General features: G+C 40.3%; 1 protein-coding gene across 1 annotated transcript in view; it reads right to left on the bottom strand.

Annotated features, from left to right (window-relative positions):
• Positions 1 to 27,180, bottom strand: part of KIF15 (kinesin family member 15) — a 70,594-nt gene that overhangs the window by 37,234 nt on the left and 6,180 nt on the right. Inside the window, exons 2-11 of the mRNA XM_027587906.2 lie at positions 21,849 to 21,891; positions 21,159 to 21,342; positions 19,028 to 19,104; positions 13,878 to 13,915; positions 11,022 to 11,119; positions 9,563 to 9,742; positions 7,494 to 7,703; positions 5,538 to 5,663; positions 5,248 to 5,370; positions 2,296 to 2,419 (exon numbers count right to left, since the gene is read on the bottom strand). Coding sequence (XP_027443707.1) covers positions 2,296 to 2,419; positions 5,248 to 5,370; positions 5,538 to 5,663; positions 7,494 to 7,703; positions 9,563 to 9,742; positions 11,022 to 11,119; positions 13,878 to 13,915; positions 19,028 to 19,104; positions 21,159 to 21,342; positions 21,849 to 21,891 — 1,203 coding nt within the window. The remainder of the gene's footprint in view (positions 1 to 2,295; positions 2,420 to 5,247; positions 5,371 to 5,537; positions 5,664 to 7,493; positions 7,704 to 9,562; positions 9,743 to 11,021; positions 11,120 to 13,877; positions 13,916 to 19,027; positions 19,105 to 21,158; positions 21,343 to 21,848; positions 21,892 to 27,180) is intronic.

Genomic DNA, 27,180 nt, shown 5'->3' with positions numbered 1-27,180 from the left:
ATCAAACCAGCCACAACATTCCCGTAAGCCAAAGCCTAGTCCAGAACAAAGCCCTGACTCTCTTCAATTCTGTGAAGGCTCAGAGAGGTGAGGAAGCTGCAGAAGGAAAGTCTGAAGCCAGCAGAGGTTGGTTCACAAGGTTTAAGGAAAGAAGCCGTCTCCCTAATATCAAAGTACAAGGTGAAGCAGCAAGTGCTAATGGAGAAGCTACAACAAGGGATCTAGAAAATAATTCATGAGGGTGGCCACACTTAACAACAGGTTTTCAATGTGGATGAAACCACCTTTTACCAGAGGAAGGTGCCATCCAGGACTTTCATAGCTAGAGAGAAGTAATGCCTGGCTTCAAAGCTTCAAAAGACAGGCTGACTCTCTTGTTGAGGGCTAAAGCAGCTGGTGACTACAAGCTGAAGCCAGTTTCAGAATTTACCATTCTGGAAATACTAGGCCCTTAAGAATTAGGCTAAATGAAAAAAAAAATCAACTTTAATTCTACTGAATGAAAAAAAAAAAGAATTATGCTAAATCGACTATGCCTACGCCCTAGAAATGGAACAACAAAGCCCGGATGACAGCACATCTATTGAACATGGCTTACTGAATATTTTAAGGCTACTGTTGACATGTACTGCTCAGGAAAAAGATTCCTTTCAAAATATGACTGCTCATTGGCAATGAAACTGGTCACCCGAGAGCTCTGATGGAAATGTACGAGATACATGTTTTCATGCCTGCTAACACAACATCCATTCTGCAGTCTATGGATCAAGAAGTCATTTTGGGGGCACCTGGGTGGCTCAGTTGGTTGAGCAACTGCCTTTGGTTCAGGTCATGATCCTGGAGTCCCAGGATCGAGTCCCGCATCGGGCTCCCTGCTCAGCAGGGAGTCTGCTTCTCCCTCTGACCCTCCCCCCTCTTATGTGCTCTCTCTCTCACTTTCTCTCTCAAATAAATAAATAAAATCTTTAAAAAAAAAAAGAAGTCATTTTGACTTTCAAGTCTTATTATTTAAGAAAAGCATTTCATAAGGCTATAGCTGCATAGACGGTGATTCCTCTGATGGATCTGGGCCAAGTCAATTGAAAACCTTCTGGAAACGATTCACCGTTCTAGATGCCATTAAGAACAGTGATTATGGGAAGAGGTTAAAATGTCAACATGAGGGTGCCTGGGTGGCTCAGTTGGTTAAGCGACTGCCTTCGGCTCAGGTCATGATCCTGGGGTCCCGGGATCGAGTCCCACATCAGGCTCCCTGCTCAGCAGGGAGTCTGCTTCTCCCTCTGACCTTCCTCTTTCTCATGCTCTCTCTCTACCATTCTCTCTCTCTCTCAATAAATAAATAAAAAAAAATTAAAAAAATTAAAAATAAATAAAATGTCAACATGAACTGGAGTTTGGAAGACATGGATTCCAGCCCTGATGGAGGACTCTGAGGGAGTCAAGATTTCAGTGGAGGGAGTAACCGCAGATGTGGTGAAAACAGCACAAGAACTAGAATCAGAAGTGGAACCTGAGGATGGGACTTAATTGCTCCAATCTCATGATAAAACTTAAACAGATGAGGAGTTGCTTCTAATGGATGAACAAAGAACATGGGTTTCTTGAGCTAGAATCTACTCCTGGTGAAGATGCTGTGAAGACTGCTGAGATGACCACAAAGGACCTAGTATATCACATAAACTTAGTTGATAAAGCAGCAGCAGGGTTTGAGAGGATTGGCTCTAATTTTGAAAGAAGTTCTACTGTGGGTAAAGTGCTATCAAACAGCATCTCATGCTACAGAGAAATCATTCATGAAAGGAAGAGCCAATCAATGCAGCAAACTTCAAACTTCAGCCCTCAGCGGCCACAACCCTGATCAGTCAGCAGCCATCGACATGGAAGCAAGACCCTCCACCAGCAAAAAGATTACAATTTGCTGAAAGCTCAAATGATGGTTACCATTTTTTAGCAATTAAGTATTTTTTACTTAAAAATGTACGTTGTGTTTTTAGACATAATGCTACTGCACACAATATACCAGAGTATAGTGTAAACGTAACTTTTATATGCACTGGGAAACCACAAAATTTATCTGACTGGCTGTACTACAGTATTGGCTTTATCGCAATGGTCTGGAACTGAACCTGCAGTATCTCTGCGACATGCCTGCACCAGGTTCCTATGTGGGTAACACAAATACACTTGTTCAAAAATGTGGGTAGCTTTACTGTACTGCACCTATCCTCAGAGGGTTCTCAAACTAATATCCGCATGTGGTCTTCCTCAGGATAAAGGACACTGTGTTCGTCTTACCTTCGGTCAGAAAGCTTTCCGGTAGTAACTGCCCTGAAGTAAACTGGGCCAGCTGTTCTTTGAGCCTCTTCACTTCAGCTTGGAGCTGGCTTACATTTCCTTGGGTGTCTTCATTTACCACTGCCTGTTCAAAAATTTTTAAAAAAGCATTAAAAGAATATTCTTGAGTCACACAACCTTGTGTTTCTATTTGTTTATAGGATTTGGAATGACAAACACCAAACAAAACTGTACCTCCATCCCATACACAGTCACAAGGCCCCTAGAATCACAGTGTGCTGGAGTGGGGAGGAAGCCTCCCTTCCCTGTGTCTCATAGCTACAGCCAGGGACTCTGCCCACTCACCACCCCTCCTGTATGCTCCCACTTAGGGCCCCACCCTATTGGGCTGGGTCCCAGGGATCTGAATGTTCATCTAACATTGCCTTCTTCTTGGGACAGCCCCAGCCCCACCCCCATGGAGAAGAGCTCCCCTCTGGAAGGAGTATCCCCTCCCCTCTGTCTTGGCCCACTTAGCTGCAGAGTTGGCCTGAGCTCCATCAGCTTAGCAGAAACCACTTTCTCCAAAGGAATCCAACCCTATATTTCCTAACAGCCCTCCTGGAGAGAAGAGTTGGTTGGATAGCTCTATTTCTGTTTTATTACCACACTCAATGTTATTTTATTTTTTTAAATTTTATTGTTATGTTAATCACCATACATTACATCATTAGTTTTTGATGTAGTGTTCCATGATTCATTGTTTGTGCATAACACCCAGTGCTCCATGCAGAAAGTGCCCTCTTTAATACCCATCACCAGGCTAACCCATCCCCCCACCCCCCTCCCCTCTAGAACCCTCAGTTTGTTTTTCAGAGTCCATCGTCTCTCCTGGTTCGTCTCCCCCTCCGACTTACTCCCCTCCATTCTTCCCCTCCTGCTATCTTCTTCTTTTTTTTTCTTAACATATATTGCATTATTTGTTTCAGAAGTACAGATCTGTGATTCAACAGTCTTGCACAATTCACAGCACTCACCATAGCACATACCCTCCCTCAATGTTATTTTAAAGAAATGTCTCTTGAAGAAATTATCTTAAAGAAATGACTTCTTTAAGACAACTTCTTTTTTTTTTATTAAAGATTTTATTCATTTATTTGAGAGAGAGAGCACGAGTGAGTGTACAAGCAGGGGGAGCTGCAGGCAGAGGGAGAAGCAGACTCCCTGCTGAGCATGGAGCCCAATGAGGGACTCCACCCCAGGACCCTGGGATCATGACCTGAGCCAAAGGCAGATGCTTAACTGACTGAGCCACCCAGGCACTCCTCCTCAAGACAACTTCTAAGAGGTTCAAAAGGCCCATAAAACCTATAGGGTGATAATAAGAGCCAACAGTTGACTACCAATCAGATCAAAGGGACCCAGTTGTGAAATACCCAATATCCTAAAGAGGGAGAAAAACTCTCTGACACAGTCCCAAGGTCCCCGTGTTCTTGTCTTAAGCCGGGTCTGCCCATTGGGAAAGATCTAAATAGCACATCCTTAAATGAGTCCCAGACATCCCAGTCACTTTCCACCAGTAGGCTGCAGTACTGGACTTACCATTGTTAATAACTAGTATTAAGGCTCCTCCTGGTTTTATCATTTGATGTATTCAGAAGCCATTTCTAGTTGCTTCTGATGCTTATGGCCAGTCTCATTTCAAGGCACTCCTGTAGATTCCGACATCACTGCCACATCAGTGACATCACAATCCTAATTATCCCTGCAGTCCTCCACTACCCAAAAACGTCTAATAGGTCCAAGAGACAGGGTCAGGAAGCTCTAGTGATTTTTCTTCCATATATTACGAATACCCCACCACAGGGTCATAATCCAATTAAAATGAATCAACAACTAGACCTATACTCGTCTGACTTACCCACGAGAAGAGGCAACATGGACCTCTTTACTCTTACATGCTAAGATGATCAGGGAGTCTACTTGGGGGGTAGAAATGACCAACTTCTCCTTTGAAAGAAAGAGGAAAGTAATCTGCCAATTCATGGCACTGTGATTCTTTTGTCCAGAACCAAAGTGGCCTCCAACCTTTCCAAAAGAAGTGGGGGACCCCTTGCTCCAGGGGCTGGGAAAGAGCTGCCTGCTCACGGACCAAATACAGCCTGCCATCTGTTTTTGTAAGGAGATCTGCGCCGGAACACAGCCACGCCCTTACGTCTGCGGACTGCCGACGGCTCCTTTCTCACCACCAAGGCAGAGCTCAGCAGCTGGGATAGACAGTACACAGTCCAAGAAGCCTCAAATATTTACCTTTACAGAAAAACTTTTCTGACCACTGGTGTACACCAATATCAAAGAATCTTCTTATATATAAGAAAAATGGGGAATCCTTGGAGGTATAGACAACTTAAAAGACAAAGCTTGTTAATATCAAACTATCTTCACAGTGAAGCCCCACCACACATAGACAGACAGACAGACAGACAGACACACACACACACACAGAGCTCTGTTAGCAATGGTTTAGGTAAATAAATTTAGTCTCTAATTGAGTTAGAAAGGAAAAACTCTGCTTTCCTTTAAGAAAAATCGAGCCAGGGGCGCCTGGGTGGCTCAGATGGTTAAGTGTCTGCCTTCGGCTCAGGTCATGATCCTCGATCCTGGGATCGAGCCCCGCATCGGGCTCCCTGCTTGGCAGGGACCCTGCTTCTCCCTCTCCCTCAACTGTTCCCCCTGCTTGTGCTCTCTCACTCTGTCAAATAAATAAATAAAATCTTAAAAAAAAAAAAATCGAGCCAAACAATACCAACCATAAGACCTAATCTAGATCTCAAATTACTTGAGCAATACAGAAGGTTAGGAAAGATGAAATAGAAATCTTGCTTAGAATTAAGCTTTCACAGAGTATTAATATTAGGGCAATCACAAGCTTAAGTATTTTTCTAATTTACTTAGTTGTACTCAGTATTTTACCTTATTTTTAATCAGCTTGGCTCTCTGAGCAAAATTAAGTGTTGATAGGGTTTCCCCAAAACACCTGGATCCAGGATGAACGTTTGCAATAATGGCTGTTTTGGCATTGCCTCCAAGGGAATCCTGTTTAATGATATGAATGGTATGCATTTTCAGGGGAGAAACCACAAGATCTTTGTTAAGCCAAGAAAATGGATATTCTTACCACTAAAGCTGAGAGATTACATGACTGTCAACCATAGTGAGCATAACCCAAAAAAAGGGCCCAGGAAGCCAATGGTCTACTTTACCCGAAGTAAAAAGGTAAGTTTGGAGTCTCTGTAGCAAACGTGCCTCTGTTTTCCATTACCCACGTCGACAAGCGCAGTAATCACTTGGCCCAGGCAGCTCAACGACCGGTTTATGTTACCTGCCTCCTAAGGGGAGAAAGAACAAAAATTGAGATGCACTGGTTTCATTTTAGTATTCTGAATTAAAATATGCCTAGCAGTTAATTTTGAATGGAAAGTCGAGTCATGGACAATATTACTAAGGATAACTGACTTTTCAGCAGATGTCCTCAACTGTCCCTAACCTTTTCCTATTCGACACACACTGCAATTTTAGTATTTAGAGACAAATGCAGAAATTATGCGAAGGAAAAAAAAAAGCCACCTCATGATTCTAAGAGTTTTAAATTGACCTATAGGTAGGGATAAAAGCTAGAAAAGAACAGAGAAAAAAAGGTTGGAGTAGTGCATTAATGGGCTTATTTTTCAATCCTTTTATGTTAAAATGTTTGCTACATTAAAATAGTGTGATAACTAATAACCTACACCACGTCCCACAAAGTGACTAATGAACTTATTACAAGAGATTTTTCAGTCTAATTCTGTGAAGTATAATAAGACCCTTTTAAAAAGTGGTTTGGGGAGGGAAAAATATTGGGGTTGAATATGTTACGCTGGATTTTTATTGTAGTTATCATACTTCAATAACTGGGTCTGCAGTGGTGGAAGTACAGAAAAAAGAAAGAAAGTGCATATTCTTAAGCAAGATGCACTGAGTTCAAGTGCAGTTGTCTGTTTTAGCAGTCAGTAAATAAGAAAGGTGTTGACAGCACTGTCTGTGGAACTGGGCTACTTCTGCTTGAATTCCAGATCTACTCCTAGCTGTGTGCCCCTGGACAATTTCATTTCCATTTCTCCAAAAAGGAAAGGATCACAGTACCTACTTCCTAGAGACGCTGGGAAGATTAAATGAGTTGATACACATGAAGCACTTGAAACAGGCCCAGCATATGTCCTAATATAAACACTGGCTATTTCTCTTTGCTTCATGTCTCAATAGAAACATAAGCCTAAGTTCACCTTAAACTGCCTGAGAGCTCAGGAGGCTCAAATCCTCCCTTTCAATGCAAAAAGCAGACGGTCCTCCACCATTTCCGACTCTCCGCCCCTAGTCCTCATATACCCTCACCTACAGCATCCACGCATTTTACTGACAACGCAGATCACAATACACATATTCATACTGGCAAAACATACTCAGAGAACCTCAGGTCCCAATGTCAATCCCTCAGCCTAGGACTAGGTCCTTGCCCTCCCCTTGAAATATTAACCAGCACAGCTGCCCTCCTTTCTCTCTAGACTCTCCCCTCGTAAATCTGGCAGCGGTGGGCCAGATGGCTAAGCTTCTATAAAAGAGGCTTTTGCATGCAATCACTCAAAACTTTTCAGTGTTTCCCAGCGTGTGGAGAACTGAGTGCAAACCTGGCCTGGCACTCCTGGTCCTCAGTGACCCGGGCCTGCTTGCACCTCGAGTCCAGCCCATTCACTGATCCACGCTGAAATGCCAAATGCCATACTCCCTCTGCATCCATAATGACCCTTGAGATGTTCCCCCACCAAGCATGTATTTATTCCTTGTTCCTCTCTCCCAATCCAAATCCTGCCCCCTTGGAGAACCCAACTCAAGAACTACTTCTTTTCCATGCTTCCCCCAAGCAGTCCAGTCCCTTCTTCCTCTGACTCTGGCTGGTATTTATACTATCACCCTTCTGTCATGAATTCAAATACTCTGGCTCCCGACAGACTTGTTCTAATCTACGTATGTTTAATGTCCCTACCCCACAACAAAAATTTCCACATCTTTAGAATGGGAGCATGTTCTCATTCCTTTGTAACCTCCACACACTCACCTTGGTACTGACTTCTAGTAATTAATTCACACACAAGTTGAGTTGAAGATCATAATTCCATTCTTACCTTTAACCTCATCCCTTCTGCATGGGTGTCTTTTTGCCTTTCAGATCCTGCTAAGTCCACCAGATTGAGTAGGGAAGTCCGTATATTCACAGTCTCATTGCTTTTCTCCATTGACTCTATTGTAATTGTAAAAACTGCATGAGACCGAGAAGATTCTCTATTCATTGACGTAGATGCCACACGTCTGTTTCTCCATCCTCCAGACAGCACCTACGCAAAGGGAAAATTTCCACAACTTTCAAGTGACACAACAGCCATTTTCATACTGACAGATTATACAGACAAAAAAATTAGTAAAAATGTAAAACCCTGTATCCAAGGATATACATTCTTCTCATGTGCAAGTTTACAAAACTGGCCCACTGTATTAATTCATAAATCATTTTTCAATAAATTTCAAAGCATCTCACAAGACCATATTCTCTGATACCATGGCAATTAAGAATCAACATGATAAATAAATTTTAAATTACCATAAATCTGGAATTTCAAATCACATTTCTAAGTGATTCACGGGTCAAAAAATAAAATTATAATAGAGAAATACTTAGATCCATAGGACAATTAAGATATTAAAACTTGTGTGAAGTTTAAGCAATAGTTAAGTAGTAACTTATAGCATTAAACACTTATGTCACAAAAGAAAGGGAATAATAAGCTAAGCATCCAGCTTAAGAAGTTGGAACAAGGACAGCAGGATGAACCCAAAGAAAATATTAAAAGAGCAAAGCCACGTAAAAAATATCAACTATGCAAAAAAACAAAACAAAATCATAGTTACAGCAAAGTATTTTAAAAATAAGAATACTGGGAACAGCTTTATGCCAATATACTTGAAAACTGAGAGGAAACTGAAATTTTCTAGAAATAGAAAACTTCCAGAAACTTCTGACCCAAGAAGAGGTAAAATGCCTGCATGGCTCTAATACAGAATTTTCACACTTGATCTAACCCAAAACTGCAATGCAATTCCAACCAAAATCTCAACATAATCTTTTTTTTAGTATGTATCTATATGTACACACAAAGACACACACAAACACACTGGATCACATGTAAAACCTATTGCTTACTATGAGAATCACAGTTTAAAAGGTTTGAATCAGGAGACTTGCTTGAAGATAAAAGAATAACGAACTGTGATATATATACGTATATATATATACGCACATAATACATGCACACACTAATGTTCATACAATGAATTATATAGCAGTGAAGATAAGTGAAATGCAACATGGATAAATTTCATAAACATTGTTGCGTTTAAAAGTTATAGAAGGCTAAATAGACACAATTTATTAAAACTCAAAAACAGGCAAAACCAACATTTTCAGAAATACCTATGTATGTGATTTAAAAGCAGAAGGAAATGATCATGAGCATTCAGCATATGAGGAGCCAGGGACATGAGATAGGGAGAGACACACAAGTAGACAGGATAGTACTGGTGATACCTGGGTCTTGAATTCTTAAGGTCCTCTAAGTTCATTTTAACATTAAGCTCAGCAACTTCTAAGCACACGGCAGTATTTTGTATGTATCAAATATTACATGATAAAAAACTGTTTAAAATCAACTGGCCAGATCAGATCCCATAAAAATGGGCTATTTTGTAAATACCTGACAAGAGGTTTATTTGCCCTAGCAGAGTCCTCAAAAGAGGTTGGCTTTTGACACCTAACAAGTAAACATGGGTAGAAAATAAAGGGAAGAGAACAGACAGCTGGTTTAAAAAGCAGCAATCCCAGAAGCTACTCAAAGGGGCAGCTCCCAGGAAGAATTACTGAAGAAATATGACACTAATGAACTGTCCCCGTGACTTGCAGGGTACCTGACTGGAATGAACAGCACCAAAGTCATGCAAAATCAAGAGGCTCAAAGTTCTATTTTAACTAAGGGAAGATCTATAAAATAGTCATGTTCTTTTTTGCTTCTCATGAACATTCTGCGTCACGCCTTTACAGAATTATTTTTAGTAGCTCAATTCTTGCCTTTTTTGAGATCAAGGTGCTTTTTTTCACAGCATGCGACATCGCCTAAGGATCAAAGTGCTCAAGGTAGGGTACCTGATAGGCTTCAGCAGCTGAGGTCACCACCTGTTCCACTGCACCAACAACAAAGACTCCCTTCTTGATGTGCTCCCTTAAGTATAGTCCAGCTGATGCAGAGTCCAGTAGGTCATAGATCTGTTCATTGTAGATTTCAATAAAGGAGCACTTACAAAGGAAACTCTTTCCAGCTCCAGCCTGGAAAGAGAAGCCTCATTTAGATATATTCTTTTCATGAGTTCATCCGTATCTTTCATGAGCATCACCCTCTCACGTGTTTCACAAGGGGTACATTTCCTACCATGCTCTCCTTTACACAATACAAGGTACCTAAAAGCCAGTTACAAATCCAGGTGACTAGTTTTAACACACTGTTACATCTTAAGGCAGCATCAAACTGTGATCCCAGGAGGCCTAGGTCTCCAGAGGTGACTCAGAAGCAAGACAGGGAGATGGGACTGGAGCAGTCCAGATGGGCAATTCCACCTTCTTAAACTGAGGGATCACTGACATACATCATATTAGTTTCAGGTGTACAACATACTAATTCAATATTTATATATGTGGAGAAATAATCGCCACAGTGAGTCTAGTTAACATCCATCACCATACACAGTTACAAATTTTTTTCCTTGTGATGAGAAGAGCAATTCCATTTTTATCTATTATATACTGGACTTCCTCAGAAAGTTTTACTTGCAACAAGGGTTATATTCTTGAAAAGACTGAAAATAATTTATCTCAAAAGCCTCTCTCTAGGATTTTTAACCACAGGAATACGGGGCACTAAACTTTCACTGGCACCCAAGATGCATGTCTAACTGTAAAGGTTAGGGATTGTTTCTGCAAGAGAGCAAATGGTAAGCCAATGTTATGTATCCATTTCCTTGGTACGCATGGAATGGAACAGTAACACTAAGGGCTCCTAAACATTCACCAAGCTAAAAAAGCACAATCATGAGAAAGGCCCAACCTAAGAGCCAAAGAGGAGGGAAGCCCACATCTCCAGGATGATGGAGTCACACCACCACGTATGAAAAAGCAAATTATGGTCAGGTGGTAGAAGGTGCTGCAAAGGAGGCAAGGATGGGCCCATCACTCCAGGGCACCCTGAGGATCTAGAGACACCTGTCAACTGTGCCTACGTGCAAGTAGGTGATGGGCCTTAACAAATCTGTTTTCCTCAGTTAAGATTTTCTTTACACTTTCTTGCAAAATCTGAGCACTAAGAAGCACTACATTCTTTATTTTTTCTGAGTTCACAGAGGATGCATGGTTTAGAAACTAAAAATTTTAAGAAAATTAAATTTTAAAATGAATCTTTCATTTTTTAAGAACTGAGAGGTTCTTCTATGCCACACAAGCCTATCCACATTGTAGAGTACCACCCACGACGCTCTATGTGTTATGAGCTAATTATTAGTAGCTAACTACTCGAAATTAGAATTTCATACGACTTTATTTTTACAAGTTTTACCTTCTCTTTTTCACGATCAATTAAGGAAAACAAATATTCAAAACTTCGTGGGATTACTCCTCTCAGGTTATGAGAAAAATGATCTGATTCAGATGGTCCTAAAGAAATGTAAAAAACATACATATGTAGCTATTCATCTTTATTCTAGAACAGTCCTTCAAAATGGCAATACTGGAAATTTATACAGAAATCAGATGACACATTGTATAATCAGTTCCTTCTTTGTGCCCCAAATAAGTTAAATTTTAGTCTGAAAGATCGAACAGAACTTGCCTATCAATAGGACTGAAGGAAGGGCCCATAATAGCCACTAATGCTGTCTTGGTGTACTATAACCTGGAATATTTTAAACGGCCCTTGTAGGGGCGCCTGGGTGGCGCATTCGGGTGAGCATCCAACTCTTGGTTTCAGCTCAGGTCATAATCTCAGGGTCTTGAGATGGAGCCCCACTGCTCAGTGGGGAGGCTGTTCGAGATTCTCTCCCTCTGCCCCTCCCCCCAAGCACGCTCTAAAATAAATAAATATTAAAAAAAAATGGCCCTTGTAAATTGTACCTAAAAATATATATATAATGGATGTAGAAAAATACAAGTAAATAAAGAGGACAAATAAGTATGCAGATAATTTTATAACATTTTCCTGTTAAATAATATATATATAGAAAGATTCAACATATTCTTTAGTTACCTTCATCATCTCCTGCCTCCTCTATGCCTTAGTTCCTCATCCTGCTTCCACTCTAGCCCCTCCCAGTCTAGTCCATTCATCTGCCTGAGTAATCCTTTTAATTATACATCAGATCATGTAGTTCTTCTTTTTAAAAAAACCTTCCAATGAAGGTTTTTTAAAAGGACCTTTTTTAAACCTTCACATCCCACGCACAAAATCCCAAATCCTTGCCATGTCCTACATGACCTGGCCTCAGGATACAACTCTAATTTCCCTCACTACTAGCCCCTTATTCTGGGAAACTGCCCGCTAGGCCCATGGGTCTTCTTGCTATTCTTTGAACACTCCCAACTCAGAGCCTACTGCCTGGAAGATGCTTCTCCCAGAGAGTCTCATGGTTCCTTCTCATTTCACTCAGTAACACTCTTTCTGACTGCAACTCACGATTCAGAAGTGTTACTGGAGTGGTTGGGGGTGGGAGGGATGGGGTGACTGGGTGATAGACATTTAGGAGGGTATGTGCTACGGTGAGCACTGTGAATTGTGCAAGACTGTTGAATCACAGATCTGTACTTCTGAAACAAATAACGCAACATATTTTAAGAAAAAAGAAAAAGAAGAAGATAACAGGAGAGGAAGAATGAAGGGGAGTAAGTCAGAGGGGGAGAGGAACCAGGAGAGATGATGGACTCTGAAAAACAAACTGAGGGTTCTAGAGGGGAGGGTAGGGGGATGGGTTAGCCTGGTGATGGGTATTAAAGAGGGCACTTTCTGCATGGAGCACTGGGTGTTATGAACAAACAATGAATCATGGAACACTACATCAAAAACTAATAATGTAATATATGGTGATTAACATAACAATAAAAAATTAAAAAACAACAACAAACAAAAAACCCACAACTGAAATTCAACAAGAAAATAAAAAACTTGAGTAAAGGGAAAAACCTTAACTGAAAAGAGAAATGAAAAACCTAGAGAAAAATCTATTATCTATATCGTAGACAAAGGGCTAACCTCCCTATTTTACAAAATCCCCACAAATGAGTAGGAAAAAGACAAGCTAATTTTTTAAATGGGAAAAAAGCTTGAATGGGCATTTTACAGAGAGGCTGTTCAAATGTCCAAAAAACATATGAAAGGTGCTCAGTTGTCAACAGACATCAGGGAACTGCAAACAAAAACACAATGAGATGATACTACACATACTCCAGAATGGCTAAAATTTTAAAAACCAACAATACCACGTATAGACAAGGATTCCTAGAACTTCCATATCTATCATGACCATATCTACTAAAGCTGATACACATGTAACTGTGATCCAGCAGTTCCACTCCTGGAAATGAACTAAAAAAACAAGGTGGTCATGGCTGCATTATTCATATGGTCTAAAACTGGGGATAATCCAAATGTCTATCAGCACTAGAATGGAAAACGTGGCATATCTGTACAATAACACATTATATAGCAATGGAATAAACTACTACAACATGCAACAATACAGGCGAATCTTAGAAACTTAATGCTGAGAGGAAGAAGCCAGATATAAAAGAGTACATAAAGTAAAATTTCATTTGTAGAAGCTTAAAAACAAACAAAACTAATGATGACAGAGAAGTCAGAGTAATACATACTTCAGGAGAAGGGGGTGAGGTAGTTACTAACTGGGAATCTTGATCTGGATGGTGATTGTGCAGATTTATAAATATATAAAAAGTCATTAAACCCAATTCAGGACACCTGGGTGGCTCAGTTGGTTAAACGACTGCCTTTGTCTCAGGTCATGATCCTGGAGTCCCAGGATCGAGTCCGAATCCGGCTTCCTGCTCAGTGGGAAGTCTACTTCGCCCTCTGCCCCTCCCCCCCTCATGCTCGCTCTCTCTCTCTCTCTCTCTCTCTCAAATAATAAATAAAATCTTAAAAAAAAATAATAAACCCAATTCAAAAACTGTCTATGGAGCACCTACTCTGTGCTGAGCGTTGACTGGGAACGTAGCTGCAAACACGGACTTTGCTATCATGGAACTCATAATCTGACAGAAGCCTTGGGAAAAGCCCTACTTTTATGAGGTCAACATCATATATAGAAAGTATGCCTTCCCCCAAAATGTACTAGGTGCCTAGGTGCTGTCATTGCAGAAAGAGTAGATTAAGCCAGGATATGATCATCTTTAATTCACTTACCCATCATCGTAAATGTTTTCCCTGAGCCCGTCTGTCCACTGTAAAAATAAATGTTTCATACATTATTTTGACATATGAAACTTAAAAGACTACCCTCTTACTTTAATATGGCCTAGTAGTGTATAAATTTTTCCCACAAAGATCTTATTTTCTTTCTTTTTAAAAATTATATTAGGTAGGAACGCCTGCCTGGCTGTCAGTAGAGTGTGCAACTCTTGATCTCAGGGTCATGAGTTCAAGGCCCACGTTGGGCGTAGAGCTTACTTTAAAAAAAAAAAAAAAATGGGGCCACCTGGGTGGCTCAGTCGGTTAAGCATCAGACTGTGGCTCAGGTCATGGTCTTAGGGTTCTGGGCTCAATGAGGAGTCTGCCTCTACCTCTCCTCTCTGTCCCCACCCCTCACCTCATGCTTTCTGTCTCTCTCAAATAAATAAATAAAATCTGTAATAAAAAAAATTATATTAGGTGAGAAGTGAATGATTCATTATCTCTCTCTCTCCTATTCTACCACCAAGAACTACACTGTCAATTGTCTGATAATGCATCAGGATTATACAAACACAGCCATCAGATTTTTCATTTAATTTTTATTTACGAAACTGAAATGATGCTCTTCATACTGCTCTGCAATCTGTTTTGTCCTTTAATTTTATCTCGATATTTTTCTAAGTCAGTAAATAGAGATCTACCTCATTATTTTTAATAGCTACATTGTATATTCCATGCATGTATAATTGATTTAACCAGAAACAAATTTTTGTTTCCAACTTTTTCTATTCTAAATAAGTTAGCAATTCCTTTCCTAAATTCTGCCTTTAAAGGCAGAAAGACATTAAAAATGTCATTTAAAAATAAAGCAATTTTAAAATTCCTTATGCTATAGGCCTGATTCTGTATGTAGTGTCATATCTTCTTCATTACCCCAAGAAACAAGAGTAAGAAAAACTAAAAATAAAAATGCTTATGTTAAAGATAGATGTCAGTCAGGGTGTCAAATGTCTTTAGCTTGGATTCACAGCACAAATATAAAAAAAATTTTGAGGTGCACCTGGGTGGCTGAGTCGGCTAAGGTCTGCCTTCAGCTCAGGTCATGATCCCAGGGTCCTGGGATTGAACCCCACATCGGGCTCCCTGCTCAGCTCCCTGCTTCTCCCTCTCCCTCTACCCCTACCCCTGCTTGTACACACACACTCTGTCAAATGAATAAATAAAAATCTTTAAAAAAAAGTTTTTGAATTCATTTTTTGTTTAAATGCCCCAAAAGATAAAATAAACAAAAAGAACCCGAGTATTATCTAGTTGTTTACCTCTTCCTTTTAGAAGTAGGAAAAAAAGTTCTTTAGTAACTCAGAAAGAAAAACGGTTATTATTGAGTCTCCTACTTGAGAGTGATGGGAACACTATTAATAATTGCCCTAGAATTGGGGCTGTTTTAGGTAAACCAGAAAGTATGTTCCCCAACCAATAAATCAAACACTCATTTCTCATCAAGTGTTTCTCATTTCCACCTTCTTCTAGCAAAAGCAATTTTCATTAAGTTATTAATGAATATGCCACAAATTAAACATAATTAGTAGGCTTACAAGGTCTTCAAAGATAACAGTTCTAAAGATAATATAATCTCTGCCAACTGTGGCTCTTATTTCAAATTCATTTTTGAACTTTACCACTCAAAATATTCTGTGAAAAAAAATACCTTTTTTCTCTTGAGAAGACAGATGAGAAAATAGGTACCTGTCTCACTGCTAAAGAGAGAACATTTAGTTTTCCTGAACACAACTAAAAAGTAAGCATGAAAAGCAAAGGCAAATTTTCAAGGATGTATGTGCAATATGAGCCTAAAGTTTACACTTTTTTTTTTAAGATTTTATTTATTTATTTGACAGAGAGAGACACAGCGAGAGAGGGAACAGAAGCAGAGGGAGTGGGAGAGGGAGAAGCAGGCTTCCTGCGGAGTGGGGAGCCTGATGCAGGGCTCGATCCCAGGACCCTGGGATCATGACCTGAGCCAAAGGCAGACGCTTAACGACTGGGCCACCCAGGTGCCCCAAGCTTACACTTTTTAATGTGTTTTCTATTTTCTTGTGCCTTGAACCAATTATAGATGAACCAAGGGCACACGCACACAAAGCATCAGCTGCTCAAATGTCTTATATAATTCACTACATTGTTAAAAAGCTCTAGTTCTAAATAAAATTTAAAAGTCTGCTAAGGAAAAAAAATTACACTACAAATTATACTATTTATGAAATAAATCTTAAATGATACCAAAATTCACCTTGTATAATTGCCAAGGTCACAATGTTTTCTAAACCTCCATCTTACATTCCAACATTAAATCTATAGCAATATTTTAAGGCTGCCAACATTTATTTATTTATTTTTTTAAAGATTTTATCTATTTATTTGACAGAGAGAAACACAGCGAGAGAGGGAACACAAGCAGGGGGAGTGGGAGAGGGAGAAGCAGGCTTCCTGCGGAGCAGGGAGCCCGATGCGGGGCTCGATCCCAGGACCCCGGGATCATGACCTGAGCCGAAGGCAGACGCTTAACGACTGAGCCACCCAGGCGCCCCAAGGCTGCCAACATTTAGAAATTCAGGAACATGACTCACTTTAAACATACATTTGGAAAACAATTTGGCAGTTTATCACAAGGTTAATCATAGACTTACCATATGGTCCGGCAATTGCTTTCTTAGGGATTGACTCAAATGATTTGAAAAACTTATGTTCATACAAAAACCAATATTCAAACATTTGTAGCAATTTATTCATAATCACTAAAAACTGGAAGCAACTAAGATATCCTTTTACAAGGAAATGGATAAACAAATCATGATACATCCATATAATAAAATACTATAGAGGAAAAAAAAAGTTTAAGTTATTGATGCATGCAACAACACAGGCGAATCCTAAATGTATTTTTTACTAAGAGAGAGAAGGCAGATCCAAAAGGCTACATATTGTATGATTTCATTTATATGGCACTCTGGAAAAGGTAGAACTATAGGGATGGAAAATATATTAGGGTACCCTGGATGTGAGGGGTTGGGGGAAGGGGGAGTGGCTGACTACAAGGGGGACAAACAGGGGAAACTTTTAAGGTGAAGGAACTGTCCTCTTCAGTGCTGGGGTGGTAAGTACATGACCCTCTGCATCTGTCCAAACACTATATAACCGTACATCACAAAGGGTGAACTTTAAGGTATGCAAACTAAAAAAAACAAGCAAAACACATCAACCAGGGTGTCAGCGGTCCCAGGATGGAATGCAGGTAAGTACATTACAAGTGCGTGACATAAGTGCACTCAAGTGGGTGGGCAGCAAAAGCGCGGACCTAAGTAACTTTAGAAAAGGAGGTTTTGACTGGAAATTGTAAGGCTATAAAATAAAAAGAACTGTACATCAATACTGTCCTCAGTAAATTTCTCACAGGGATACATGATAACACTTCTGAAAGTTGTATATGGGGGTTGGACAAATAAGTGAAGGGATGACAGAAGGTGGGAGCCAGGGTTCTCACCGCCAGCAAGGGAAGTTACAGATAAACAAGAAAGAAAGGTTAGAATGAACCCATGTGGATTCTAAACCCTTGGATTAGAGTCAGATACATAGGCATGAACTTGTGTTTAGCTTAACGCGTGTACAAACAGATATATACAGAAACAATTACAGACACGCCTATATACATGACTTCGTATATATACATTTATTACCTAGCTGTCTGCTGAGAAGACCTAGAAGCAATGACACTCCAGTAGCAAGAAACACACCTAGTGCCCACATCTTGGTTTCTAAAAACCATTCTCCAATAAAAGGAACCAGGGCTCCTTGGCTGAGTCTAGGTCTAGGACAGGGAAAATACAGATGAACCAGGAGCAGCCTGGAGCATCATAAAATAAGGAAGTGCTCAAGCAAAAGACTGTGACATGTCAAAGGGACACAGAAACCAACCTCAAATAGCTCCCAATGGCCAAGCTAGGACAATATGAGCAATAAGATAAAAATAATATAGGGGCGCCTGGGTGGCTCAGTCGTTAAGCATCTGCCTTTGGCTCAGGTCATGATCCCAGGGTCCTGGGATCAAGCCCCGCATCAGGCTCCCCACTCGGCAGGAAGCCTGCTTCTCCCTCTCCCACTCCCCCTGCTTGTGTTCCCTCTCTTGCTGTGTCTCTGTCAAATAAATAAATAAAATCTTTAAAAAAAAAAAAAAGATAAAAATAATATAGGGGCGCCTGGGTGGCTCAGTTGGTTGAGCGACTGCCTTCGGCTCAGGTCATGATCCCAGGGTCCTGGGATCGAGCCCCGCATCGGGCTCCCTGCTCGGCGGGGAGCCTGCTTCTCCCTCCCCTGCTCCCCCTGCTTGTGTTCCCTCTCTCTCTGTCTCTCTCTCTGTCAATTAAATAAATAAAATCTTTAAAAAATAATAATAATAATATAATGGGGGATGGGTTAGCCTGGTGATGGGTATTAAAGAGGGCACAGTCTGCGTGCAGCACTGGGTGTTATGCACAAACAATGAATCATGGAACACTACATCAAGAACTAATGATGTAATGTATGGTGATTAACATAACAATAAAAAATTTAAAAAAATAAAATAAAATAAATAATATAATGGATTATAACTCCAAGGAGAATAAATGGGGGAGAAGAGACAAATCTTCCTCACAGAATTCCAAATAATATAAGTAGATGTTCTCCTCTCCAGGAGGTGGGAGTTTAATCCCCTCCACCTTGATTATCCCGGTGGGGCCAATCCAATCACATGAATCTTTAAAATTAGGGAACTGTCCCAGCCATAGTCAGACAGAGATGTGACTGAGGAAGAAGAGTCAGAGGGTTGCATGTTGTTGGCTTCAAAGACAGAGAAAGGGGGTGTAGCCATGCAATTTGAGTGGCTCTAAAAGCTGGAAAAGGCAAGGAAATGGAATTCTCCCCTAAAGCTTCCAGAAAGGAACACAGCCCTGCCAACACTTTTATTGTAGCTCAGTGAGACTCGTGTCAGACTTTGGATTTACAGAACTGAAAAATAATAAACTCATATTGTTTCAAGCCACTGAGTTTGGGGTAATTGATTACAGCAGCTACAGGAAGAAGCACTTACTAATTGTACCCTTGTATAGGGACAGTCAGGAACTTACTATGCAAAGATGGTACCATTATAACCGCTCATGCAAGATTCCACAATGCCCTTGGCCACAGCTGAGAACACGGACTCCTACAAATGTAAGCACCAAGCATTTTAACATTTCATAGAAACGAAAACATTTTTCCTAAACCAGATTCTAAAACAGAATAAAAATAACATGCTTAGATTTTTCAACCCCTGCGATAACATGAACATTGCAATCACTATAGAAAAAAAGCTAGGGGCGCCTGGGCGGCTCAGTTGGTTAAGCGACTGCCTTCGGCTCAGGTTATGATCCCGGAGTCCGAGGATAGAGTCCCGCATCGGGCTCCCGGCTCGGCAGGGAGCCTGCTTCTCCCTCTGACCCTCTCCCCTCTCATGCTGTCTCTCTCTCTCTCTCGCTCTCTAATAAATAAATAAATAAAATCTTTTTTAAAAAAAAAAGAAAAAAGCTAAAACATTTAAGATGGGATAAAACATTAGACAGTTATGTCCATTAATCTCGTATACAATTATAGATTTAAAGCTTACATCTACAATTTATACAGAATTTTGTTCAGCATGTTGCATGCAAATAGTATACTGGCATTAGCATCAAATATGTGGCCCTATATGTTCTTCAGTGCTTTTCTTACCAGCTTATAGTAAAGAATCAATACCTGATTTTCATTTTCATATTTACATGTAAGTAGATGCAATCTTATCAACAGTGCAAGAATTCCTAAACCTACTGTCTAATACCATAGCCATGAGCCACATGTGGCTACTGAGCACCTGAAATATGGCTAGTCCAACTTGAGATGTATTGTTATGTATAAAATAAACACCAGGTTTGGAAGACTGAGCATGAATAAAAAGAATGGAAAATATCTCATTAATAATTTGCTTTATATTGACTACACATGGAAATGATATTTTGGATATATTGGGTTAAATAAAATATAGGATTAAAATTAAGTCTACCTGTTTTTTTTTTCCTTTTTTTTCAACATGGCTACTAGAAAATTTTAAATTATATATGTGACTAACTTTATATTTCCATTGACCAGCCATGTCCTAGATGAAAAGATCTAAATGTCTCACCAAAAACATCCATGTGTGTAAGGGAATAATCAAGATCTGTGATATCCAGTAGCCATTAGTCATATGTAGGTATTTAAATTCAAATTAATTAAAATTAAATAAAACATAAAGTCAGGTCCTTAGATGCACTAGTCACATTTCAAGTGCTCCATAGCCACATGCAGTTAGTGTATCTGAGAAACTAAATTTTAGATTTTATTTAATCTTAATAAATTCAAACTTAAATAGCCACATGTGGCTAGAGGCTACTGTAATGGACAGCACAGATAATAGAATATTTCCCTCATTACAGAAAGTTCTAATGGATAGTGCTGACTAGATCTGAACTAAATTGTCCTTAATTAGAAAAGCAGTTACTGATATCATAGCAATCATAAACCTGCTACTCTCTACTATGGACTGAATGTTTCCAGTGTCCTCCCCAACATTCTTATGTTGAAACCCTAATCCCCAGTGTGATGGTATTTGGAGATGGGGCTTTTGGAAGATAATTAGAGGTCATGAAGGTAGAGCCCTTGTGATGGGAGTAGTGCCCTTCTAAAAGACAGGAGAGAATTTGCTTTCTCTCTTTCTCCGCAGTGAGAAGGTAGCTGTCTACAAGCCAGGAAGCAGGTCCTTACCAGACACTGGATCTTCCGGCCTGGATCTTAGAATTCCCAACCTCCAGAACAGTGAGAAATAAATGTTTGCTGTTTAAGCCACTCAGTTTGTGATATTTTTGTTATAGCAGTCACAATTAAGATCCTCTCCTTAACTAGGAAGTTCAACTGTACTTATCAATCATCCAAGTGGCTCTGAAAAATACACCTCCACTAATCTCCATCATTGGATGGTGAGCGAAAGTAAAGCAGGCTTGTCATTCTGGTACAAAGTGTGATGAAGGAAGAAAAATAATAAAATTAAATCTAAAATATTTTAAAATATATTAAATCTAAAATATTTACATAATGTTTGAGTGTCCTTATCTGAAATCTGTCAAGCTAAAGAGACCAAAAATGAAATCCTCACAAATAACAGAATCTTATCCAAATGGAAAGTTAAGTTTCCAAAACTATCATTACCTGAGTGGTGTGCATGTCTGCGACATGATCAAATGTGAAGGTCTTGGGCTCAGGGTTGGAGTGAAGCCGGAGAGTGGTAGAGGAGAGCACAGATAAGCATAAGTTTTGCTCTCCATCAGCTGATCCAGAACCTTCTGTAGGTGGACGAATTCGCACAAAAACTTTTATGGCATCACCTTCATTACTAAAGACAAGAAATGTACCAGCCTAAGTTTACTGGAGAAAACTAAAAAAGGATGAGTCTCATATTGCCTCTAATGTTTCCATACTGAGTTTCCCCAACAAAGCCCCAAATCTACCCACTTACATTTACCTCTTCTCAAAGAGCCTCACATGACTTTACTGATTTACTTCACGATACTCATCTTCATAAGCTTTTATCTGAAATCAACTCAAAGAGAGTTGATTCCATGGAGCTCCAAGCATGTCTGCTTGTCTGATTTCCCTCTTAGTAGCAGTAATAAAATAAGTCACCCCAAAGGAGAATGATGTTACTGATTCCATTTTTTAGCCTAAAAGGTGAGAGGATGGGGGGAGGGTTGGGGAGTAAGTGTGATGTTTCCAGATTTCCAGGTAGCTGAGGACCAAGCTTAATTCTAAAATAAGTACCCCTTACTACGCTAAATGGTTGTTTTAGGAATACCACATCCCTAATTCTTTTGGTCTCATCAACGAGATTTTTTTCCTTACCTTGGTTGGTTAGACTGACAATTTGTCACATTGCGTAACTCAGCTAGAAAAAAAGACAAGAAGTTATTACAGGCATTTAAAATTGTACTATAAAAATCTCATTCTTATCTAGCCTGGTCTTCTGTTGCTGACACTCCTCAGTCTCCTCAGCTCTCCGACCTCCTGACAGCAGGACTTCCAGGGCCCAGGCTTGATCTTCCTTCTATTCTATCTGCATCTACTCTGTTGGTGATGACACCCAATCTCATGGTTTTAGATGCTAAGTATATGTTGATGAGTCCCAAATTTAAACCTCGCTGGACCACTCACTCTCCTAAGCACCAGACTCTCACATCTAACTGCCTGTTTGACATACCCAGTGGGATGCCCAGTGCGCAACGTCTCAAATTTAACGTGTCCAAAACTGAAATCCTGATTACCCAACCCCCACCCCAAACATGCTTCTCCATCTCAAATAAGGACAACTCTATCTTTCTTTCTTTTCTTTTTTTAAGATTTATTTATTTATTTCAGAGAGAGCAAGAGAGAAAGAGAGAGACCATGCAAGGGGGAGGGACCGAGGGAGAGGGAGAGAAAGTCTTAAACGGACTCCTCGCTAAGCACGGAGCCCGATTCAGGGCTCGATCTGAGGACCCTGAGATCATGACCTGAGCGGAAACCAAGAGTTGGACACCTAACTGACTGTGACACCCAGGGGCCCTGACAACTCCATCTTTCTAGTTGCTCAGGCCAAAAACCTTGGAGCCATCCCTGACCCCTCTCTTTCTCACACTTCATATCCAACCTGTTAGCCAATCTTTGGCTCTACCTTCAAAATACATCCAGAATCCTACAACTTCTGGTCAAATCCACTGCTATGGAATCAAGCCAGCAACATCCCTCATTTGAACTATTACAACAGTCTCCCTGCTTCTCTTTCTCACTCCCTCATCCCCAGGATCCCACCTATTCTCAACCCAGAAGGTAGAATGATTCTTTCGAAAAAGAACCCGGAGACCAGCTTCTAGCATGACCACATGAGGAACTCCAGTGACCCACTGCCCTGTAAAACTGGTGAAATAAAAAACAGAAAACAAAACAAAAACAACACTTAAAGTCTCTAGAAACAGCCATAAAGGCAAACAGCCAAATGAAAAAACATCTAGTCAAGATCTATGAAAATTCCACAGCAAAGGCGAGAGTCTATGGCAGTTGAGCCAAGGTCCCTCCCTTCCAGCTCAGCAAGCTGGCGACTCTACTCCAGCCTGCACAGCCAGGAACACAGGCGTCCTCCTCCGCTCCCCTCAGCTTCCATTGGGAGGGCTTTCTTCCCAGGAGCAGGTTATCATTCTCATCCTGCCTCCAGCCAGCTGCCTGTTGCTGAAGCCAAATCCTAAATAAATATGGCTGAGAGGTGGGGGTTCCCTTCTCCCACCAAGCCTCCACTCGTGGAATGAGGCTGTACTTTGGATATAGGGTACTTAGAACACTGGGACCCTGATCACCCCGGTCTGGCTCACAAGGCAGTGGTTCTCCACTAGGAGAAGTCAAGGGGACCCCAGCTGCTACACACACACACACACACACACACACACACACACACACACACACGCACACACACACACACACGCGCGCGCGCGCGCTCTCTCTCTCTCTCTCTCCCCTCCCCAACAATACTCAGCAACTAGAGCAGAGGTGTCGCTCAGAAGGAAGGCTGTCACTGTCCCCACCCCCAGCTCCCGAGTCTAGGCTCAGAGATTTTGCCTCAGGGGAGAAACAGACCATAAAGCAGATTGCTCCAAAGGAGCTGACCTCATTTACAACAGAGCATGGAGAAGTTCAAGCCTAATCACACACTCAAGAACAGTGAAGGTTGTGGTGAGAGGCCTTTAGGAGGTACAAACTAAACCGCAGACCTATTAATTACAGGAGAGAACTGGGGCATCAGACAGCTGGGAGCAGCTTTACTGGGGTCAAAACAAGTATCAAACACAGACCTCAGAAACTTTTCCTTCAAGTGGGCAAGAATCAGGGGTGCCTGGGTGGCTCAGTTGGTTAAGTGTCTGACTCTTGGTTTTGGCTCAGGTCATGATCTCAGAGTTGTGAGATCAAGCCCTAGCTGAGCGTGGAGCCTGCTTAAGATTCTCTCTTTTCCTCTCCTTCTTCCTCAACTCCCTTCATAAAAGAGGGGTGGGGAAGAATCTAATTAGATTAATTTGTAGGGCAATGTTCAGGCATTGTTCAAAACAGGGCAATCAGCTGGTATTCCTAAAGTTTAAGAACTAAGTGTGGTCAGGGAAAGAGAGAAAGAGATCCTCACCAAAACCACTGTCATCAGGGTAACTAAGGCAACCCAAAACTGGACTTCTCTGAGGAGCAAGAGGCTTAACATTGTGAAAGGGAAAGAGATGTGACTAAAATGATCCAGTCAGTAATTAAACAAACAAGCAAATAACAACTCCCAGAGGGTAGAGACCAGTATCCAAAGCTGCTATAATTTATTATCTAAGATGTCAAGTATCCAACAAAAAAATGCAAGGCATTCAAAGATGCCATGAAGCAGGGAAAAAAAAAAGCTGGCAACAGAAATTGCCTATGATAGCATCCAGATGTTGGGAGACTTCAGATATAACCATTATAAACATGTTCACAGAACTGAAGGAAATGATAATTAAAGCATTAAATAAAGGTATAATGACAATGTCCCCACAAATAGAGAACAGAGATAGACATTATTTTGAAAAATTGAAACTCTGCAGTTCAAGAAGTACAATAACTAAAATAAAAATTCACTAGAAGGACTCAACAGTGTATGTAAACTGGCAGAAGAAAAAATAAGCAAGCTCAAAGACAGATCAACAGAGACCATACAAGCCAAAGAACAGACAGAAAAAAAGATGAAGGAAAGTGAAGCAAGCCTCAGAAAAATGTGGGATACCATCAAACACACCAATATGCATGTGATGGGGAGCACCAGAAGAAGATAAAAGACAAACAGCAGAAAAAATTTCAAAGATATAATTGCCAAAAACTTTCCAAATTCACTGAAAAATAATGTACACTCCAGGAAGTTCAATGAATTCCACAGAGGATAAACATAGAAATCCACAAAGAGACACATCATGGTAAAAATGGTGAAGATCAAAGAGAAGGAAAACATTTTTTTTAATTAAAGATTTTATCTATTTATTTGAGAGTGAGCACGAGTGGGGGAGGGGCAGAGGGAGAGGGAGAAGCAGACTCCCTGCTGAGCAGGAAGCCAACGAGGGGCTCGATTCCAGGACTCTGCGATCATGACCTGAGCCAATGGCAGACACTTAACCGACTGAGCCACCCCGGTGCCCCAAGAGAAGGAGAAAATCATGAAAGCAGCAAGAGAAAAACAACTTGTTATTTACAAGAGAACCCAATTACATCAACAGCTGACTTCTCAGCATAAACAATGGAGGCCAGAAGGAATAAGAGAGAATTTGCTGCTTGCCCACCCACCTTTCAAGAAGGTGGTAAAGGAAGTCCTTCTGGTTCAAAGTAGGTGACCCCAGTTGGTAATCTGAATCCATATGAGAAATCAAAGAGCACCAGGGAGAGGTGATTATGTAATTATAAAAGATAGTAGAAATGCTTATGTTTTCCTTTCTTCTCTTAATTAATTTTTAAAGCTTTAGAATGTACATAATGTATTGTTTCTTTAAAATGTACATAACGGGGGATGGCTGGCTGCCTCAGTCGATACAGCACGTGACTCATGATCTCAGAGTTTTGAGTTTGAGCCCCAGATTGGTTATAGAGATTACTTAAAAAATAAAATCTTAAAAAAAGCAAATAAAATAAAATGTACATAATGTATTGTTGGGTCTACAATATATAGGAATGTAATATACATACAAGGTGGTAAGGAGCAAAGCTGTACTGGCCTGAGGAAGTGACTAAAGTTGGTAAAGTAATATAGCAGTGTATTTTTGGGTTTATAACATTATTAAATGTAATATGTTTAACAATATATCAAAAAAAGGGGATGAGAAGGAATAGAACTACATAGGAGTAATGTTTATATCACTGGAATTAAACCAGTATAAATCTGAAACTGATTCTGATAAGATGAGCATGTTAAACCCTAGAGCAACCACTAATAAAAAAAAAAAAATCCAAAAAAGAAAGCAGAAAAGGAGGAACAGGGGAACACAAAAGATGAGAGACACATAGAAAACAAAAAGTAAAATGGCACATGTAAATCCAACTATACCAATAACATGTGAATGGATTAAATAACTCAATTAAAAGGCAGAGACTGACAGACTACCTGAGAAAACATGCTCCAACTATACAGTACCTACAGGAAACACACTTTAGATTCAAAGATAAAAATACACTGGAAGTAAACGATGAAAAAAAGATATCTTACTCAAACAGCAACCACAAGAAGGCTGGAGTAGCTACACTGGTATTAGACAATACAGATGTTTAAAAACGACCAAAAAACACTGATAAAGAGATAAATGAGATAAAGAGGGACATTTTATAATGATACAAAGGTCAATCCTTCAGGATGATAATACAGATATAAAAATATATTCACCTAATTCCAGGTCACCAAAATACACGAAGCGAAAACAGAAAAGTAGGGAGAAATAGACAATTCAACAATAACAGCTGGAGACTTTACTATGCCACTTTGAATAACGAAGAGATTGTAGTTGTTACTTAGGACTGGTGGGAGATAGAGAGGTGGGAAGGAGGAGGGCTGAAGGTATGACATTTCTTTTGAGGTGATGAAAATGTTCTAATGGACAATGCTGATAGTTGCACATATCTGTGAATATACTAAAAACCATTTCACACTTTATATAGGTGAATTGTACGGTATCTGACTTACATCTCAATCAAGCTGTTAAAAAAATGTCAGATATCAGTACTAAATGCAATGAGAGATCTGGTTCTAGAGAAGAACAACTATAAAATAGATTATTGGGACACTGGATAAAAGTAAAATATGGACCGTGGATTAGATAACAGTATTTTTTTTTTTTTAATTTATTTTTGACAGAGAGAGAGCACAAGCAGAGGAAGCAGTAGGCAGAGGCAGAGGGAGAAGCAGGCTCCCCGCTGAGCAGGGAGCCCGACGTGGGGCTCGATCCCAGGACTCTGAGATCATGACCTGAGCCGAAGGCAGACGCTTAACTGTCTGAGCCACCCAGGCGCCCCTAGATAACAGTATTATATCAATATAAAATTTCTTTTTTTTTTTAAAGATTTTATTTATTTATTTGACAGAGAGAGACACAGTGAGAGAGGGAACACAAGCAGGGGGAGTGGGAGAGGGAGAAGCAGGCTTCCCGCTGAGCAGGGAGCCCGA

The sequence above is a fragment of the Zalophus californianus genome, chromosome 1 (assembly GCF_009762305.2).
Source record: "Zalophus californianus isolate mZalCal1 chromosome 1, mZalCal1.pri.v2, whole genome shotgun sequence".
In the NCBI taxonomy this organism is placed as follows: Eukaryota; Metazoa; Chordata; class Mammalia; order Carnivora; family Otariidae; genus Zalophus; species Zalophus californianus.
This window is presented reverse-complemented; position numbering and strand designations above follow the sequence as displayed.